The sequence below is a fragment of the Varroa jacobsoni genome, unplaced genomic scaffold (genome assembly GCF_002532875.2).
Source record: "Varroa jacobsoni isolate VJ856 unplaced genomic scaffold, vjacob_1.0 scaffold_936, whole genome shotgun sequence".
NCBI classification, from domain to species: Eukaryota; Metazoa; Arthropoda; class Arachnida; order Mesostigmata; family Varroidae; genus Varroa; species Varroa jacobsoni.
The window spans coordinates 31,779-53,714 of record NW_019213838.1 but is presented as its reverse complement, the minus strand read 5'-3'; the positions used below and the strand labels follow the sequence as shown (position 1 = coordinate 53,714).

Sequence of the window (21,936 nt, the reverse complement as noted above, 5' to 3'; positions counted from 1 at the left end):
ATGCTTTATATTCCAGTGCTAATGAATGGTGTAGTCGATAAAAGGTCTGATAGTAGACGCGGCGTTCGCACTGTCATTGTTTACAATTTGTCTTAGACATTTCAATGGGATCTAACCACGAATAACATGGATTTAAGTAGTGTGACAATGTGAAAACTATGTGAAACAGCTATTCTAAATTATCAGCAAAAATCTTCATGCAGACAGTCGATGATACTTCGATAATTTAGAAATGATAAACGAAGCTTTGGATACAAATTCGTTCAGTGAACCTAACAAATAGCTGCAAATAAATGAACCTAGAAAACGATCTAATTTATTATCAGGCTATGGAGGACGGACCGAACAACTTTTTCGATCTTTTACGTTGTGCTTTCTAAAACAATACGTGGACGGTTAACTTCTTCTTGTCCTTATTTTATCGACTTCCTACATAGCTTAAAGTACATCTAGAAAATCCGCCGACAAATGGAAACACCATTGTATTATAGCTATGCATACACGCACTTATATTTATTATTATCGTATAGTTACCGGACTGAATAGAGCCACAAAGCGAAAGTAAAAAAATCTCTGCTTATCTCCGCAATTTTATCGTTATTGGCCATTGTCGCTATCTAGCATCGTGCCGTAGAACAGATCGATAGCTAATATGCATCATATGGAAGAGGATATTTGTTACCTCTGCGACACTGGCAAGCTAGCCTTCCGTTGAACAGTCAATTAGATGATAACGCCGCTAGTAGGTAGACCTGCATTTTCTTCGTCTGCTATCGAGACCTGTTTGACTTCGGTCTGCGAAAGCAAATACAGTATGACGTTGCAGGACAATATGCCGCGGCCGCTGCGGCTACAGCTGTGTTGTTGTTGTTGTTCATAACTCACCATTCTTTATTGGCATATGAGCAAGAAAGCTTCCTGCGATCCATGAGATAGCATCGATTCGCTCATTCGTCGAGCATCCGAAAGCATTGGGCTAGCTTTCAACGATCATTGCCCCAGCGGGTGCGGCGGCGGCGGCGGCGTCACCTCCGTAAAATGCGGTGCGATTCGCTGGCTCCTGATGCTCCAATGTGCGAAGCGCGCAGACACGGCCTTTAATCTTAACCATAGAAGCGGTAGTACTACTACACGGGAGTACTTATTGTGGTAACTGTAAAGGGTAAGTGTTACCTTTGTGGCAACAACGACAGCGGTGTTCCGCACATAACGCAGTGTCGCAGTCAGAGCTGTCGTTGTATCTGCGCCTGGATCGCACGGACGGGACAAGGAGCACCTTGAGGGAGAGAAACTAGAATAACGCGGCCGCCGGGGGGTTAGAGGAGAGGGCTCAGCAGATGAAGTGAAATTGTCCGGCTGGCTCTCGTTGCAGATTCTCATAGTGCAGATCATACCGTTGTGTTGATGAGGTCTCCTGGCGACGCTACGAAAGTTAGCTCACTTACTTGTGCGCGATCAGCTAGTCAGCCCTTGATCACTAAGCCTTTGCCTTTATTTTTCTTATCCAATTCTCTTACCAGCACCACGAACGGCAGGTCTCGTACGCGAACCACCTGCAAGAGCGGTTTGTTTCGTTGAACAGTTGACTGAACAAAGCTCGTCGCCCGAACACTTTGCAAACACGATAGATTGGGTGGATATTGTCGTCCAACGACGTAACTAGAAAACATCACCATTAACAAGCACGACAATGTCAAAGTCAACGCCATTTAATGCGCTGCTTTCATTATGACTGTCATCAGCGAAACCACGCCATTACTGCTAATGTTATTGTTTGTCGCGTTACCTTTCGAGGCTATCGGTATGCTCCTTCATGGATGGGCCACTTACTAAGACGTTACGTATATAGATATCGAGATAGTAAACAGACAGTGGCGGCGGGTTCTGGCCAGAGGCTTGATCGCTTCAGCGAACGGCCAATTAGCTAGGCAGTCAATCGAACAGAAGATTGTGGACGGCCGTCGATCACCGCAGACAGACGCTCTAAACTGCGCAATGTAACAGTTTAATTATGAGAGGATAAAATAAAAGAGAAGCGGGACGATGCATAGCTAAATCGGTTGCATACGAACGAAGCAAAGGACGCTGACCAGTCGTCTATAGTAATGATGATGATGTTAGAGATTATGCTGTGGGTGGCAGCGATGGCCGTTGAGGGTTGTTGATGACGGTCTAAGGAGAAGGTTGCAAGGTCGAATTAGGACAAGAAGCTAACGGAACGATGAGGTATGCAAGCACTTGGCGCTACATTATTACTAATCGTAGCATTGTCGGTGTAGGAGCGGGCCGCCTGTACTAGAAATGTTTATGTTCGATAAAAAGAAGGGAGAGAAAAACATATGCGTAATACGTTCTTAATAAATGTGCGGCTGTTTCGAACAGCCAACCTATTGCACTACGTGTTACTTATAAACGCATGTAGTATACATCCATAGTATTAGTCATATGTTAAATATCATAGCATAAAGTCTCGCTGAATTGAGAGCAGTGTCTACGTTGAGGGCGCCTGGTGAACTTCTGTGTAAACGTGGCGGTCATTGTGCTTTCTAGATATGTTCATTTCTCAATATACTTGGGGCGTTGAAGAACACGCATGTAGCATGCTTAAATCTGCATTTGCGGCCCAGGGCTCGCGGGCGAGCAAAATGGGAGACAAGATCAAATCAATTAATGACGATGAGATCGCATATGGGCAAAAATGGTCCGAAGCACGAAACGCGTAGCCCCGTGGCATGAATTACGAATCTGAAAAAGAATAGGCAGAAAAGTTTTTAGTTACGTTTAGATTGCCCTTTTAGGCGTGTCGCGATTTTTTCGTGGTCAGCAATAGGCATACCTTTTCGCCAGACTACCTTACACAATAGGGCCTGAACCACTGATGTTGCGACCATCGTTCACATTAGCGATATGTTTTTTTGTTTATTTTAGTGCTATTCTTCGACGCCTCGAGTATGCTTAGCATGGTTACACGGGAATGATCCGGGCATTCTGGTTGATGATAGTTTACGCAGGGCAAACAATGCCCTACGTATAGTATCAACTCAAACGATCCTACAGTTGATTAATTAATCGGAGTAACAAATTCTGCTATACATCAGACAACGAACAAGCACCATTTGACACAAGTTGACCTCATAAATCGCTCACAATGTGCCCCAATGCAGACGCCATGTCACAAACCTCGAGGAAGGTGGACCCATGAAGTTTCCAGGAAAAAATAGGCCAATACGAATAGAACTCGATCCATATGGTATAATCTATTATTGGTACATAAGCACTATATCTATGGAAGCAATATTAATGTTGATATTGTATGAAAGTAATCGTTTGTGGTCTTTGTACCCGATTAACCCATAAGATATATTCATGCAGTGCTTAGACCAAAGAAAAAAAACTATAATTAGAATACGTCCGTTTACCTCGTCGTACGAATAAGGGTGTCTATGCATAGTAACTACTAAGTGATTCATCAATCAGAGTACACGGTGCTTCACCAGGAGGGTAAATTCCCTCATTTTTGCGTAGGTTATTTGCCGCAGTCAGTGACGAAAAGCTAACGCCATAAGCTCTTCTATGAAAGTAAGTTTTACATGCGCTCGTTCGAACCGTAGGCAACTTGTCAAATTCCCATGGCATCGATAATAAGGAGAGTAATAATTATCACGGTCATAAACTGTAGTTATTATAATAAATGTTATCTATAACCCGGAGGAAAACGAATACCTGTCGACGCTCCGTCGAAAGATTCACACCTAAATAAAAACAGGTTATTCTGCTATTTAGTACACACATATTATGATTTGCCCTCGTCCAAATGATAGACGCACGTTCGGCTTTTGCCGAACGTGCGTCTATTATTACGTATATATGATAGTTGAGCTCTGACTCTTCTGAACACAACACATTGTTCATAATATAATCTGATAATGTTTGAGTTTAGTCGATAATGACGCTTTCCTTCAACTCATGATAAAGCCACAGCTCCGTCTATATATGCACAATAGTAGGCTCCTTTTTTTGTCATACCTATTGGCCTTGCGCTTAGCAAGCTTCGACTATCCTGAACAAACTAAGATCAATCATTCTTGGTCAATCGTTCGTGTCGACGCGAACCAATAGTTTACTACAAGCAGCACGATGAAGGGCATTCATTTGATGTAAATGTCCAATTATTAGACGCACCACGTGTTATTAAGACGGAATCACTCAAATGTGTTGTTAGCTAGGTCACAAACGAAACTTGTCACAGTGAGTAGTATTCTATTGCCTGTCATCTGAACATGTAAACGCAACTAGCACCTTTCGTATATTCTGCCACGTTAGGGGTAAGCGTTTTAATGAAGAATATAATGAATATAAAACAAATACGCTAGAAACTACACATTTCGTTATTTACTGTAGCCCTTAGTGGTCGAGTGGTTAAAGCTGGTACTGGAGTAAGACGTAGAAATCTACACTAAAGATAGTTGGCAATCAGGGCAAAATAATGATCTAACAACAGAATTATATGGGTGCAACGGGCCAATAGCGGCGCTTCTATATAGCCCGTTTCATCATACCAGACCGACTTCGCAAACACACGCCAAACAGACAACGACTGCATAACCTCTTTCAGTCTTAATCTCTGGTTATTAAGCATGATCAGAGGCGAAGCGGATGGAAGGTCGCATTTACCGCAAGAGTAATACAATTATCCATGTAACAACATAGCGCTGCCTAATGAACAGTGCTTGTTGTTGCATGTTACACATGTTCCAACACGATAGCGGTCTGCTCACGCGCTTGTCCGTGTATAAATACTAGCCAAAAAACGTTGCAACTTTTTAGCAACGAGCTGAAAAATCCGCGAGCGTTGTGTCGCGTAATCAATCAACTACAGCTTACCGAGGGAAAAATGGTGAAAAGATCAGGAAAAAGTAGGATATTATTAGCCGAAACACAACAGCAGGATTGAAAACGAGTCACAAGGAAGATGTAACTGTTTCGGTATTGATATTTTTCTCTGACAGCCTATGTATGCACTACGCAAATTCGGCGGTAAAAAAAAATTGTATTTCTCTGGCGTTCGCGCCAGAGAAATATAATTGTATGGTCTCTTGTCGAAGACGCTTTGTGATGGAAACGTAATTATTTCGATTGTGGCATCATGTAGGTAGGTATACGGGATTCTGCTGGCTGTGGCTGGATCGCATTTTTAAAGTGATCTCTTAGAGTGGCTTTTATCTACAGACCGGTATTGGAGATGAGAAAGTTGTTATGTCCCAGGTGGCCTTTGCAGAAGGGTATTTGGTAAACGCGGGAATTCCGTTAGAACGAATCAACTAGGATTGCGTAAAAATAAGGTTATTGCAGTATGAAAACTCAGTAGAGTTAGTATCCATCTACTACATCCTTCATCCGTGATATATTTGAGGTAATCTTTGTTTCGGCGAAGGCACCGGGCTCCTAGTTTAGGATTAGAAAACATCTTTACATCTAACAATCTAAACGTAATGCGCATCTGCAAATTACTGGCTCGGCAAAGTTGTCGATGCAGAGGATTAAAAAGGCCAACCACTTATCTCGCTACTCTTTTCGTCGCATGTCATTAGGTGAATTGTCACTTGTGCTTACCGAAAGCCATGTCCTGTTTCCTACAACTGAGGACCATTTTGTGCAACTGTTTTCTCCTCCAGCAGCACCTGCAAGGATAACAAATAATGACCAATTTTGCTTCTTCATCTACGTAGTTGCTAGGAAAACTGATATTATTTTGTCCAGCCTGATTTGCACGTGTCGGACGGAGCCGAAGTCCATCTGGCCGACCGTCTCCACAGCCGTCGATCGTTGATGAACTTCCCCGACTAGATGGGCTACGGAGTACAATATCTACCAGTTGTGGTAAAATCTATCGCCAGGTCTACTCACCGTCCATAGCACGACACCAAATGGACAATAACTATCTTACGAAGAAACGCCACTGATTCATTTCAAGGGGATGGCTAGTAGTCATCTTGCTACCGACCCGCAGGCGCCCAGCTGGCCGCTAATGTAGCAGTGTTATTTCGACGTTTTAATGATAAATATCAAGTTTAGTTTCTCCCGTTCACAGCGTATAGCAGCGGAGCAGCAAAGGCACGTCGTTGCACCCCAATGCACACTTCTTTCCTTATCCAACAGTTGAATCCTGTGCGCCCTGATGATGATAGTGTATTTGTTAAACAAATCGTTGTTCGCTGTGTTATCTTTGTTGTCTGTTGTTGTTACCTCCCTTTCCCCCTCCCTTCCGCAACGATGTACTTTCGTATGTACGCGCCGTGGCTGTACCGCGACGCTGCAACATGAATTTCGAGTGGGCGTCAGCATGCGTATGGTGGCTGTCTATGACTGCCCACAAAAAAGGGGTTTCGCTAAATAAAACCGTTTATTCGCTTATTATGTTTAGCGTCTGCTGCCGATGAAGGCTGTTCGAAGGTTAAAGCCGTATCGAAATAGCAAAAGAGCTTTACTTTAGTATGAAGCTGCTGTTTTGGCGAATAGAAAGAAACGATGTGAGTTCGGTATAATAGTATACACATTTAGTTAGAAAAAAAAAACAACGATAGCAACGAAGTGTGGTAGGCATTGAAGAAAATACAATATATTAGGTCACTGCTGCGGCTTGAACTGAAACCGAAAATAACAGTTCAAAGTGTGTGTTTTTACACCTAATGCATCGAGACGTATGTCTACCAGAGCTCAGTATCGCTATTCCGTTTGCTGATTTTGTCGTTGTGACTATGTCGTCGTTGTTACTTCATCGTTACAGCCTATCTCACTGTTGCTATAGCTGAGGGCCTGTGAAAATCGTGCCTCCGTCCGACGACAATGGTGCGTCAATAAGTTGGCCAATGTGGCCTTATGGGGCGTCGGGTTCGACGTTGAATAACTCGTCTCAGCGATGAAAGAATTGGGTGGATTGTTTTCTTTTCGTTCCGTTCGCTGTTTTCGTCTTCGACTAAACATTGGCCCTTTGTCCGTGCCTTAAAAAAGACAAAGGCCTAACAGACAAGACGGTCACTTGCAATTGATTTGCTCACAAAAAAATGTTCATTGACTATTAATTACTCTTGTTGTATGGCGCATGAAATGGAATTAGATATAGTCGCGTATGATGAATTAGTGCTTCGAAAATAGTATAATTATGTTATAAAGAACCGGTATGCATTACGGACAAGACCTGCTACAGGTCTAAACGATGGAAATCAGAATGAAGAAATGGCTTAGTTAAAAAGCTTACACCAGGACGATGCGTCCGCTTGAGCCCGCACATCATGCAATTATGAGACGATGTTGTTGTCCTCACTGACAGCTGTCTATAGTGTATTTATTAATGGTACACTTAGTTATATTGGCAACTCCATAACGTATTACCTACTTTATAACCGACTGTGACTGCTGGACGCCTTGGTAATTTGGGCTTGTTTTGTCTACGCTTTAATTGTCGTATTATGGCAGATAATTTGACTCCTTTCATTGTTCTTCCCCTTGCATTGTTAAGCGTCGTTGTCGTCGTAAATGGGCGTTGAATAAATTGGGTCCGTCTGTTTGTTGTTGCTAATCAGAAAAGTCATTTCTCTTTTGTTACCTATATACGTACGATTGTATGGATAACGCAGTAAAATGCGTTCTAATAAAATCACTCGTGACCTGTTGATAGTATCTGGCCAAGGTATATCCATATGTACCTAAATTACACCGCTATCTTTAGGTATAAGGTTAAACATCACTATTCAGTGTGTGAGTGAGCAAGATAAAATAACGTATTTGTATGTTGTCAATTCAACATTGTACCGTGTAATGTAGATAAAAAAAAACAATGTGAATTAAGCTAGACGTGCTTAACGATGATACGGTTGGATAAGCAAAATCGTCTTCAGTGCGAGGGTTTCGATATCCTACTCATCTGAAGAAATCTGCACCTTGACATTAGCGTTGATGTTAGCGCACAGGATATTAATCGGCCGTATATTTCCAACAAAAACAATCCAGTTTGTCCGATACTAGCGTTGTTTCAGACGGCTAGCTCTCAGCTGAAACCAATGTGTTGTTACGCCCACTTTTCAACATCGACCATCTTACCTGTATCTAACTTCGATAGGCAAACACGTCACAAGAACTTCATTGATGTCTATAGCATATATGTTAATATTATCATCGAGCGTTGATCGTCAAGCTTACTATAAAAATTAGTTCAATCTTCCCTGTCCTTCTCCCTGATACAATAAAACATCATTCATTTATATGGGATGGTCGTTGTATTTGAATTTTGTTGACCAAAAACAAATAACCTGTGATCAGTGAATCAGATCTCTACCAAGACACCTGGTCGACCGTTACGAGACCTGGGTCATGGCATCTAGGCAATATGAAACGCCTTTACTACGATGACTATGACAGTATTGTTTTGTCTTTGCCATAGAGTGTTAATCCCAGTGTGTTACGAGGTCCAAGACTGCGCCACTGTCTATGTTTCTATGGTATAACAGGCCCCGGCTATGCGACTGGTACTACACTCTAAGAGTGCTCACATAGATGACATAGAGAAGATGTGTTAAATGTCGTAAGCACTAAAAAAAGAGAAAAAATAAATACCTTTTCATCGAAAAATAAACCGTTCAGCGATACAGGCCAATGCGACTAAAGCTGGTTGAAGTTTCTCACACCATCTACACCTAAAAGCGATGGTCTATAGCAAACAGTCGGATCTCCTAGCTATTTAAGGACACACATTGTCTAGCTTATACTGTTGAGTAGTTCGTGGTAGTCAGAGATATCAAACAATCAACTAAACCCTAAGCAAATGAATATGGCTTCTGTATAGCCGGGTTTCTAGGCAGAGTGCCATATAGAAGGTAGACAACGAAAAAGTTGACAATGGGATTTTGCCTCTTCTTTGGCCCTATTCGCTAACAAATCGATTCCTCTATACCTATAGGGAAACTCCAGCCTATTTCCACTTAGCAGCTGCCAAATAGCGGCGTTTTATATATTGTTCTTGGTTAACACGGTGTATTTTTATTAGACTCCCTTTTCGTTTAAGAGTGTTTTCGGCTAATGTTTTTCGTGTAGTACTATTTGGGTTTATATGCCCCTAAACCCCCTCGTTTCGTGGTAGTAATATGAGAAGAGTGGAGACACGATAACAGCGCATGTGTAAATGAAAAGAATAGCTGAGAGACGTCTTAAAAATACGTTTCTGTAACCTGAGTGAAACGCGATAAAAGCGGTTTGGGAGAAGTAGACACCTCTGGAATTGTCCCCAACAAATGCAAAATGAACTAGCTCAACGTCCTTAATGCATCTCTATAAAGGATGCCAATCAATTTGCTGTCTTACGCCTCAGTTTAGCACTGTGCAGAGTAGTGATTAGAATATTTCGATTTTAATGAACAGTAATCTTCTTTCATCTTTGGGGGTCCCCTTAGGTGCGCTACTTCGAGCTTGGTGGGGTTCGTTACTGGCTAACGTCTAGTCTGGATTAAGACAAGCCACCAGCACTCGAAAAATTGCTCAACACCCAAAAACCAATAGGGCTATTTCTATTCGCAGCTCGTCGTCCATTTCGGCAGACAGCAGGAAAATTACGCCGGTTCTCGGCACCTTTCGTAGAAGTAATTTTTCCTTCTGCAAAAATGTCTCTTTTCTTCTTTGCTGGTCTGTGTTGATCATCGCCTTTCTGCATTTCTTTGAGTCCTCTTCATTGCTGGTATATACTTCGTCAAACTGTGACAAAAGTGTCTGTCAAAAATAAATCATTATCGTGCGCTGAAAGCAACGCTAGCTTTTCTTGTGATAGCGGTCCCGCAAAACCGTTAAAAATGATATTGAGGAAAGCGCCATTGGGTGAAACGTCCCAATGCCGATGGTTTGCAGGCAGATATTTAGGAAATGCATTTATAATCCGCATAATATAAAGATACAATCATAATACGATATGAAGCTAGCAAGGTCTGAAACAGAAAGCGAGATTGTGTCCGACCGTTGACAATTATTTGACTAGACTTCCGATTACGAGCAATCAGGAGATATCGATAGATGCTCCATTGTGCTTACGCCGACAACCAAATGCTAATATGTTTTTATCTTACCTCCTAATATGACGATCATATATGCTACACGTAAAGTTTACATTTTGTTCAGGCTCATAGAGACAATATAGCTTTCAGTCGACTATTGGTCCGATCCTGGGTTAGTGGTAGCGTTAGTTTATAACAGTGGGCCTAGCCATATCTACTGTTGCAAACGACAAGGTCGCCATCTTTAACAGGAATTAATCCACGTCTACATAACCAATACTGATTGTAATTAACGATCTACTTTACCAGTCACACTTTCGCTTCTCCTGTCATGCTAAATAATGAACTGCAACCGAAACATGATCTTGTTTTTTAATGACTTTCTACTGTTTCTACGGCACCAAATAGTTTTTTAATGGCTTATCATTGATATTTAGCTAAACAACCCAGCAGTTTCTATCGAGGCCTGCGAGTGCTATTAGTGGAATGAGCCCCAAAGTTGACTAAATGGAAGCAAAAGAAAATATCTTGGATCTTCCAAAAACAAATACACCCCACTCTTCTAACCGGTACAATCACAGCTGCGTTCTCCATCATACCGATCGCAGGTTATGACCGAGGTCAAAACAGTAATATATTTCAGCTGTTTTTCTCTCTAAAGCACAGCACAAACTCTATCATAAGGTTCCCAGTTGTAACAAAACTTTTAACTTACGATAAATCGCGTAGTTATATATAGTTAGCAAAGACTATTACATATGTAAGCATTGGTTCACGTTTCCCGCATGCACTAAATACCCGTTGACTCTATAATTTCGAATGAACGTAATTTTTCGCGCTAAAGATATTGATGCACTGCAAGACCGAAGGAACGAGAGAAAAGTATACAACCGGTGACTACATTTATGGGGCTAGATTTCCGTGAAAATGACGTTTTTTTTTTTTCTGTATTCTATCAATGTAGCAATAATTTTTATGCGCGACTACTTTTCCTATCGTCCATTATGTACAAACAGTATGTCTCTATCGAATCGATCAAAAATATGGCATCTTCGTATCGCTGTACGACTTCCATAGAGAATATTTTCCACAGCGTATCGTTGATTCAGTTCCGGAAAATAGGCAACAGTCTGCGTTTGAAATACCCATAAGTAAAGTAATTTATGAATATTCTATTCGCTGCAGCGCATGCTACCCGATGTAGGAATGCGCTAGGACATATCGGCGCAGGACCGCAAAAACCGCAGCGGCGTAAAATAGCGAGTGATTCTTTTCATTGACAATAGGCATCGACCACTCGACCAGAGCATGCCTACATCAGCTAAACAGCGTTTATTACCCCCCGCCCTCTGCATTTCTATGGAGCGGCATTAGGAGAAAATCGTTGCTTATTATTGAACGCTTCCGTTCCTGCTAATTTTAACAACAATTCTAGCACTAGTTACGATAGGAATCGAAGTGACGACACAGGTGAATCTGCCGATTCGATAATAACCACGAATAAAAAATGTGCAAAAACAAATCGGGTGTAATATAGCACGAAAGAAAGTGACAACAACTCTAACAACAAATGCAACAACAGCTACGGCAAATACCCTCAACGTAAAATTTCCTCCTGTTGTCAGCTTCAATATTTTGCCGCTTATTCAATATTAATGTAATCATCGCTGACTTGTGACATCGCTGCCTCCGCTGTTATCGCCATAGAAGTACATATACTCACAGCAGTATATATATACGAAATCTACCCCATTATTTGTACCCCCCGTCCCCCTCCCGCTATTATAGGCGTAACAACAGCTGGCCGAACCGTGGAAGGAGAAACACCGCTTTTTAGAATAATATCTGCCTATTCGCTGTTCTCGTTACGTTCCCCGTTGTTTTTTTCCTTGTTCATTTGCCTGGATGTTACCACCGATCGCTCGATCACCCAAGGGGCTTCGAGTCTTCCGCTGACATCGAAGGCGCTCTAGCTTATACGATATCACGGCGAACACAATATACGGTGCCTGCAGTGCTCCATACGCTCTTAAAGACAAAAGGTAATGGGATGATCCGGCGCAAGTCACGGAAAGAAGTACCAACGAGAGTAGGCTTCGAGGCATGCTACACGTAAACGTTTCACGTAAACATTTGGATACTATTTGATATAAGCCTAGTATTGGCAATCGTATGGTTGACTAGCGCCCAATCCTTGGTAGGTATTTCCCTTGATGATTAATCGAACTTTCTGAAAAAAGATCTGGATCCAGTTTTTGAACAGAGCGCGTGAAATATTTTACGATGCATACAGACGTGGGCAAAAGAAGTAAAAATGACAATAAGGTTTGATTAAAAGGATATTGTCGGTGTTCGATTGTAGATTTCCCACGTGTATAGAGAATCAATTTTGCGAGTGATTATATTTGAATATGGTTAGTTTGTTTTCCCGCGGGGATGGGCTGGGGTTAGAACGTTACATACTCTGCTATGATACTCACCAGCTGGCATTGCTCTGTACTTGTTGATATTACTAGAGGATGTAGTGTAGATTATAAAATCGACTCTCTTCGATCGTAGCTTGTTTGTCCAGACAGTAGGAAGAGGACAGAGGGATTAATAGGTAAGCATTGAATTCGAGAAATCTAAAACGTACGTAATATACATGTTAATGTACATATAACGTACGTATTTTGAGAAGAATTTAAGCGATGTCCATACCGGAATAACCAATAAAAAAAATGTTAGATATTCATAAAAAAGTAATTTGTTACTTTAATAAAAGCTAGGAATAATCATTATTTTCTACAAAACGAAAAGGAAAAAATTGGGAAATAAGTGCCAGGAGAACATTGCCGTTTCAGTTTAGTCAGATAGGGATATTTTTGATTTTAGCTTACGACTTAACATACGTTTTTGATAGTTATAAATTTTCGTCTCATTGAATAATCCATATTTAGTTTTTTTTCTAACGACGCTAACGAGACACGCTTAGTGTTATGCAGAAACTCCTGACCTCTTAGGTTCAATGCATTACGTGATCCTCGAACACGAGTAAAATAGCTCTCAGATTGTTATGTCAGCTAGGTGAAATTAATTCGTTGTGTAATATTTCAGGAAGATAGCAGAAAGTCTGACGTAAGCCCAGCACAAATCAATAATTTAAAAATCGGACGAGACCAGGCATAATGGGGCCACAAATCTATTCAACAATAGCCCAAATCGACCAGTAGCTGTAATCGCCCGTGATTGCTCTCCTGTGCGGAATATACGAAGTAGTGGGTTAGCTAGTCTCTGCCCCGCGTTTTTCTTTCGCTCAAAAATAATGAAACAACTTCGATTCGAAGAAATCGATGGAACAGGTCGTTACAAAGTCAATGATTTGTTGATCGTCACTGTGACTGAAGCCGTTGTCTTAGTTGGGATAGAACAAAAACCATCGGAGTCAACTTCAATTCGAAATCGAGCAGGTGTATCGGATTGACAATTGGCAAAATGCGTTCAAAATAATTTATTTTTAGGTTTAATATTTAAGGTGGATCAAAGGATCACGCTACAATGATTAGCGCAAGCGGCGAGCCGATTAGCTCTGGATGTTTCCATTGTTCCGGGCTCGGTTTAAAAGATTATACTTGTAGCTATATCGGAGTCAACGTTTTCGATAGAACGGACTATCATCATTTACGTGCAGCAAAACAACCGAAAGATAGAAATACGGCGTACTTCTTCCAATCAATATGTCCACATCGATCCAGGTCGTTCTCTTTCATATGCCTTTCAAACGCCTTACATCTGGCACGCATGTGTGAAAAGTGAAATCTGCGTGGGGCTATGAAGTACCTAATAACCTGGTTGATCTCTCCGTAGCAAATGGATGCGGTGCTTATGTGTATATCGTTCAGCAGAACAAGCCCTGATGAGCCTTTACTCCGGAGTAAATTGTTTTTAGAAGGACAAATGTTTCGAGGGCAAAGAGTCAAGGCACTCACAGTTTTTTGATCTACCTTTGCTGCTCGATCCGGCACTACTTCTGGTTGCAGACTCTACACATATACTTGCAAGCTGCAGGAGATTGCTTTCAACCATTGGACGTCAACAATAGGAGGCCTCTATAGCAACAGAGGCAGATGTCTGGTCAGCTTTGTTGTGCTTTTATTATATTGCGCATTCCAGCAGCTGGCAGAAACGGGGTCATGCGCAATTATCACTATCATTTATTGGTAACAACAGCTAAACTACTATCACGTTACTCTCGCTTTACGGTCACCAGCGATGGCAACTTCAACATGATCTTGATTAACAACATGGCCACAAGGATGAACGCCAGGATCGTCATTGTTACGGCCTCCAATTGATCCTGTATTCAGTGATAAAGCTATTGTAGGAATTTGCGTTCGTACGACATACGACGTGTAATTCGTATATAGTACATATGTAATTTATCATGCACAAATTTATTTACTATTACACGAAATAACACTTATTTGCTTAATACTTACAACCAGCTTTCTAGACCAGCACATACAAAGGCATCAACAACTACACAAGAGCTATACACTAGGCGTGCAACACTATTGAATCAATGAAAAATAAACGTAAATAAAAAAAAAACCCTCGCAGTAACTCCTCTGCAATTTTTTAGCCGCGACTATCCATATTATGGCTGTAATAGGACATGCGTTAACGCCTTCGCCAGCTTTTGTATAATATCGGCGTCACGCACGTTACGTACCACTGAAATTGGTGTGGTTCGATTGATTTGTTACTGTGTTTGTTTGTTTGTACGGTCCCCGCCCGCAAGCTTCACCTGCATAGTACCGAGGACTGCAATGGTGTTTGCCGTCTGATCGGCGGGATCTGAACAGACAGTGCAGGCCAGAGGATTAGCTGGATCCCCCATTACATTGTTCATCGAAAACAATCAAGCAGGAACTGCGTTGCGCTATTGGACTACGCCTTAACTTGTGAACTTCTTTCTACGCAAGTACCGGACATCAAGTTCGGCAGTGCCAGCAACACTAATTTTTCGGTAGTGCTTATGAAAATATCGATAGCTACGGCAGTTCGCTAGAAGTTCAGCAGGACAAAATCGTGGGCGCATGCCGCTTGCGTCCAGGTTCGTCCACAGTCGGATCATCAAATGAGCTCGTAATCGCCACCGGCGAATGGCCGAATCGTGGCATCGGCTACTGCTGATCGGTGGAGCGCCAACCGCGCGCAGCGGGACGGTATATATATTTCCAGCGCTCACTGCTTCTCATTGAAACAATGAGGAGATGATTCAGTCGAACGGTTTTAGGCCGCCGCAGAGCCGACCCTTATTGTTGTTGTTGTCAAACAGAATAGCGGCCGATGTCTTGGCCGCCTTAGGATGAACCATAATTTTTGGCCGGCAAGAAACATGTCGATTTCGATGCTAGAAGAAGCGTTGTGTTAGCTTTGTTCAAAATCCCTTTTGTTGCTTGTACAGACGAGCGGCGCTGAGCTGAATTGGCGATGGTCATCGTAAAACGAAACAACAATATTATTATAAATTACACAAGTGCTTATGTTGTAATCGATTTAGCGAGTTACCGAGCTGAAACAAAAACATACGTTTATATCACACTAGAACGATGAAATTTAAAGGAACAACAGGCATAGGAGTTCAGGTGCGTATCGTTGACGAAGATGGATTTGATGATCGATTTCACAAGTTGTTTATTTACTGATAAAATATATGGGGCAGCTAGATATGCGTACAGCGAATCGAACGTCACAAACGAGCGTGGCGGCGAATTTGAGGCTGAAAATTCGTTTCACTGGAAAACATATAGAAAAATATTTGATGATCGAGTTTGTTATTTATCGGTTTATAGGATACATTCAAACTTTTAAATCTGCAATTCTGATAGGGGGCAATTATATAACAACTCGAAAGCAATCAGTATGTTGACACAGTTAAAATGATTCAAGTGATCGTTGTTGAAGCGCTATTATTTCCTCAGTCCCCTTCAGATTTTACCTAAATCCCCGTACAAAACCCTCATCATTCGTATGTATATGGTTTAGATTAAACAAAGCTAGGAGCGGACGTGTTTCAAACGAAAACGTTTGGCTGTCATGGTACGCAGGTCTTACTATCCTGCAAAAAAATGTCACACAAAGCATTCAAAGGGTCTCTTCAATAGTCCAAAGATCAGGCTATAAACCTATTCTCACGAACGATTCACTGAAAATACAAGCCTCGTAATAGTCTATAGGAGTCTACTGCTGATGAGTATGCTGGTCTGCATACAGCGGGCGTTGTTTCATCTACGATTGAACTTTTATTGCCACTACCAATCAAAGTATACCCATTTCTATACAATAAATTGAACTACAGACAAGCGCTATTACTACAGAGCTCCGTTCTGAGAACCAGTTTGTTTATTAATAAAACCGAAAGCTGCTTGACAACATGTCATCGGAAAAAGATTCATCGTACAATTACATAAATGTGCTGGTGCATGCTCTTTCGAGAAAACGAAAAAAAAAAGCGTCTAAACAAAGGTCCGATTCTTCGTCGTTCCTGATTGACCGACCTGTTGCTTGCGGCTAGGTTTCTTTCTCGTTCGCGACACCTGTAGTTTGACTAAATGAGATTTTTTTAAAATGAAAATTTAGGATTGTTAATGATCGGCTACTTGTAGAAGTTGAAACCAGTCGTGTAGGCGATTGCCCATATATCGCCCTATTTCAAGATTGCCCTTATCGCATATTAAATTACTCTAGCCTATCGAAGTTTTCCTTGTAGTTGAATAATAACATTAAGGACATAATAAATGAGTGAACGGTTACCAGTTAAATCTTTGTGGGCGGCCGACTCATAAGTCAAGCAATTCAATTGCTAGTTATTGCCGCGGTAAACGCTACCCAGGACGATATATCTGCATAATGCATAACATAGTATTTAGCCAGATGGTCGCTTTAACGACCTTCTCGATAATTCACCTGTTCATTACAAACGTGTGTATATACAATTCAAGTACGTTTTCTTCAAACGTATGAAGTAAACAATCTCAACGTGTACATATACCGCACTGCGTGAGCTGACTGCGCTTGCCAACGTATTCACAATCAACTGCCACTGGATACAGACGTAAAACCAGTCTACAAAGTTAACAGTCGAACTTTCTGCTACTATAAGATGTTAGCTTGATTACTGAGCCTTAGAAATGAAAGTTGCCACTTATTAAGAACTACAATTCAACTGATTAAAAATCGATCAATGCCAGCACAATCTGTTGAGTTTGGGAGGATTAATGTCACATGACTAGGATAGAACCTTAGATAATCCTAGCGCAAATTCTTGTATTTTGTGGCTAGTTCTAATAGTAAAAACCACTAACTCAGGATGGTAACCATGATTCACTTGTTGGGATGTTTCAAATTGTTTTCTGGCTTTGCAGACCCTGGCGACTCGACGGTCGTGGCGCCACCCCCTGGATTCGGGGAGCCTTATGAGGCATTACCGAACGCTGGCCTCATCGATTCTTCGTCTTCAGCCAAGACAGAAAAAGCGGTTAGCTTAAATAAAGACCAGACTCGCCGACCTGGAATAAGTCCTGCACTACATTCATTTTGTAGCGAGATGCTCGAACAAAGACCACCTTCATACACAGGGTAAGCAACTGAAAGTAACTAGTTATAAATTCGTCCTGTTACTATGAATACCGTTGCCCCCATTTTGTGGTGACAAAAAGCAGCGCACATATTCAGACCGCTAGGATTTATTAATCGATTCACCCTTTTTCTCACACATGATCCGTATTACGCTTACATAGCGGATGCAAGTCGACATTTCTAGTTGCTTGTCCCAATCGAATTTAAACCTCCTACTTGCGCCCGACCTGCACTTACTGCAGTTGATCAATCACCCATATGCACTATCACCATGAGTTTGTTCTAGCTATATTTACCTTTAAATTATAATACTTTACAAGCTCTAATCTTTCTTTATAGTACAGTTATAGAACCATTTTAGGGTGAAGCTGGGTTCAAGTTTTAAATTTTCACGTTGATGTTAAGTATCTTGAGCAATTCGGCACACATATGAAAAAGTCGATATTATCTTAAAATTTTTTAGTCGTTTTTTAAAAAACACCGTATAGTATAGACGTTATAGGAGAAAAAATTAAATGTTTCTTTGTTTTCTATTCAGTTACGTTGGGCTTGGAAAATTATGCAATTACAATTATGTATTATCTATAAGCCACAATGGGCTAATGAAGCGCCATTTTGGCTTCATCAATTTCTGAAATATGTCTTCGTGATTAGAAGCTCTTTGTGATCTACTGAAGAAAGATCCACATGGAATACATTTCGTGTAGCAATACCTACAGTAAAATTACCGTTTAATGATCTTGAGGAGCAACTTTGTCTAATTTTTGTTTATTCAAATCTTTTCCCGACTCCTTTGTTGTCATAACACGACCGTCATGGTACAAATTTTTCGGATCATCCCATCCTGTACTTGTCACTCCATTTAACCTAAATTCTCAAACTGTAAACAAATACATCCACGTACTTAGCTGTGAATATTGTTAACGCAATTTGTAAACGACAATAGTAACAAAAAATGTTCACTTACAAGATAATCATGTAATATGGATCATCGTCACACATCGAGATGGCATAATACTATGCATGATGACCCAAAAATCTTACTGGTTTTTTTCATCGTCTGTGTTTCCTTATTGGGCAGCCACTTCTCCTCCAAGTGGACCATCACCTCGGATGCGACTTCCCCAGGATCTGAGCCGTTCTCTCCTACGAAAAATCGAAATCTTTTCAGCTCTATGCCCCTGAAGGCCCCGACGACTACAGTCACTCCCCCGGCACCCGTCTTCCCCGATGCAGACAGGTACAAATACGCATTCTCATACGAATAAAGAGATTTTTCTTTGTCTTTAAAACGTGTCCCTTACAAATAGTACTGCTAGATCACATTTCAAATTGTTGTCATACGGAATTGTATAAGGACGCATAGTACGAAAAAAATTCTAGTAACGAACCTTGCATATTTTTTTCTATATCCTTGGACACTCCTCTGTGAATAGTTTGATAGAGTTTAAAGGAGCCACTTAACCTGGATTAAGAAAATGCTGGAAGCAACGTTAGCTAATAGCGTTGTCCTTTTTATAGAGCATCCTTACAAGGTGTTTCTCTAGCTATCGTCAGTTGCAGGATCGTTTCGGACGTTGCACATGGGTTTACACACAACGCGTTCCCAACACCCTATTGATAAAAGGGTAACAGTCTGAAGCACAAATAGATCGCAAAAATTCATAACCATATCCGTTCTACTCTCGGTATCCTTAAGTGTATCCCAAGCCAAACTGTATGGCCGTAAATATAGATCAAACCATGCACCTTTTCCGTTGCGATGTCTAATCTGTCTTGTCCTTTAAAATGTACCCACCTCTGACTTTAAAGCGGACCCTGCAAAGCACCGTCTTTGATAGCGGCTGCGAATTGCCATCAAATAGGCTCTCTCACGTACTATGTACATTCGCTAATTTACTATAGCCACCTTAGTGGTTAGCTCTTTCATCATCTATAATGCCGTATAGCTACGTCCAGCGATGCTAATTATCTACAAGATGTTTTAAGGTTCTCCATAATTCAATAAGGCAACATGATGCCTGCGTTCTCATGATGGAACCAACAGGGCCACGCAGCTCGAGGAACAGCAAAGTGATAATCTGATCGAGGAGATCTCATTGGACAAAAATGAACGCCATTTTTTGAGCCAAGGCGGCGCCGGCAGCCCTGCTCCGAGTCTGAACACATCGCCACGCGGAAAGCAGCATTCACAGTCGGTTTCATCGGATGAGGACGTGGCACTTGCCGGCGAACTTTTTGCAAGGTGTGTTTTAATCTTGGAGTTCAATATAGATCTATTGTCAACGTTAAACTGACTATATGATGCTCAGTTTTAGCGATCTCAAAGGGTACAAATGCCCGCTATCGAGTGCTACCCAGGGACGCATAGCGATGGAAGCACATCTTCTACAATGTGATCATAAATCTTCATAAGCGTATTCCGTTAAAAAAAGTTAGACACCGTTCTGTCGAGGCCGAGTACTAAGTACATCGGTCTGCTATGTGTTGTTTATTCGTTTGACGTAAGTTTACACTTAGCGAAACTGTATTTCTACATAATTCGCGCGGCACTCACATAGAACGCTCTAAATTCAAGCGTATTTTTCCTAGTTTTTATTATTATTAACGACATTAAACGATTATATATTAAGTTATAGTCATAGCTCGCGGTATCTGTCTAGCATCTTCAATATACAACGATACCTGGTGCACGCATATGCGTTAGCTGCGGGCATCACTGGCCATTGACACGCTATTGTCATAGAATAGTGTTATTTTTTCTTCTCATGAACCATGCGCTTAGTACTACTTAGGAAAAAGAAAGTACGAGTTCCATAAATGAGTGTTTAGTCTGGCAAAGCTACGACCTGTGCTAACTCGCTGACTTAGAATTAGACGCTGAGCGTTCTACCGATATTCGATGCTTGCCAGTTACGGTGCCTTAATGGAGTCAAACTGATGCGCGGGCCTGGGCTTGATGCAAGCCGAGTTTTTATGACGTGTCCATGAGCATATGATATATGTAAACGATTAGGACGGTGACTGCTCTGACCAGAATTACTAAAGTTCATTAAGCTAGTGCTCGTATTTTTTTTTAGCCTAGTACTTTGTTGTGCCAACACTATTTAGCCTTTTATGCAGATGTGACATCTCTGGTGTCATCCAGTGACTGGATGACTAAACAGTCTCACCGAATAGAATGAACGCACCGAAATGGATTTCCCTGTTTTCATGATCGGCCGAACCTAGCAGCTGCCTGAATTAAATGCTTGACGTAGCAGCATGAATCATAACAGTCAGCCGTAACACGATAAAGCGTGAATGATGAAGATGTGTCTGCCGTTGCGTCCGCAGGGTTTGTCAGTCCTCTCAGAAAGCCCTACTGCATGCATTCTGGCCCGTTCTGCTGTAATAGAGTTTATTGTAGCGGCTTTTTACGAAATCACTGAACATAGACCAAGCTGGTGAGATGGACAATGATTTCAATACGTTACGTGATTTCAATTTGCGTAACGTTACGGTGATGTCAATATTAATAATGATAACACATGGAGAGCAGAGGCTGGACAGTTTGTCAAGAAACAGTTTCTGCTGGAAGAAACATTTCTGGAAAGCTGTCCACGAGATATTGTGGAATTTTCGGCTCTACGAGATTCGGAGGAACACGACGCAAAGTCCTGTGCGCGGTAAAGAGTTGTAAAGAACCGGTCATGGCTCAACGCTCACTCAACAACAGGTAATGGGCATTCAACCGACTCCCAAGAGATCGCAATTTTTTTGTCCGCGAAAGCAAGGCGAAAGGGCATTCAAAAAGAAGGAATGATATACCGATGCGATACACCCGATGATACCGACCGATGCCCGTGCGCATCGGAAAGTCTTTCGATCGATACCACAATGCCAATAATTTAACGGTAAAAAATCTGCATTTGCTTTATCACCACCCAGTGAAGCTAGTAAATGCTATAGATATTTTATCTACTTTACTGTATATTTAATCTTTTTTTAGGCTACATGACTAAACAGCGCTTCGAAAAAGCTAATTTATATTTAGAGATTGATAAATGCTCGGCATAATCTTTGCTTCCTTATTACCCTAGCAGATTTACTAATCTTGGGCTGCCATACGACGAAACAACGCATGGCAGAACTACATATTTCACATACTGCGTTCTGACTGTAAGGCAGAAAATAGAAAGTAAAAGGTGACGTTCTCCGTCATGCGCTCACAACTGCCGCTAGATACCGATATGTCTAATGGTGATAAATTACGTTCAGGGTAACAAACCGAATA

The 21,936-nt window shown here is 41.4% G+C and overlaps 1 protein-coding gene across 10 annotated transcripts in view; it reads left to right on the top strand.

The window, feature by feature from the left end:
* Positions 1-21,936, top strand: part of LOC111265134 (heat shock 70 kDa protein 12A) — a 72,362-nt gene that overhangs the window by 31,412 nt on the left and 19,014 nt on the right. For all 10 annotated transcript variants that reach the window (XR_002683283.2, XM_022841544.2, XM_022841545.2 and 7 more), the window contains 3 exons: positions 17,447-17,660; positions 18,742-18,900; positions 19,708-19,905. Coding sequence is in view for 9 of the 10 variants with exons in the window: in XM_022841544.2 (XP_022697279.1) it covers positions 17,447-17,660; positions 18,742-18,900; positions 19,708-19,905 (571 nt within the window). In the remaining variant the exon portion in view is untranslated. The remainder of the gene's footprint in view (positions 1-17,446; positions 17,661-18,741; positions 18,901-19,707; positions 19,906-21,936) is intronic.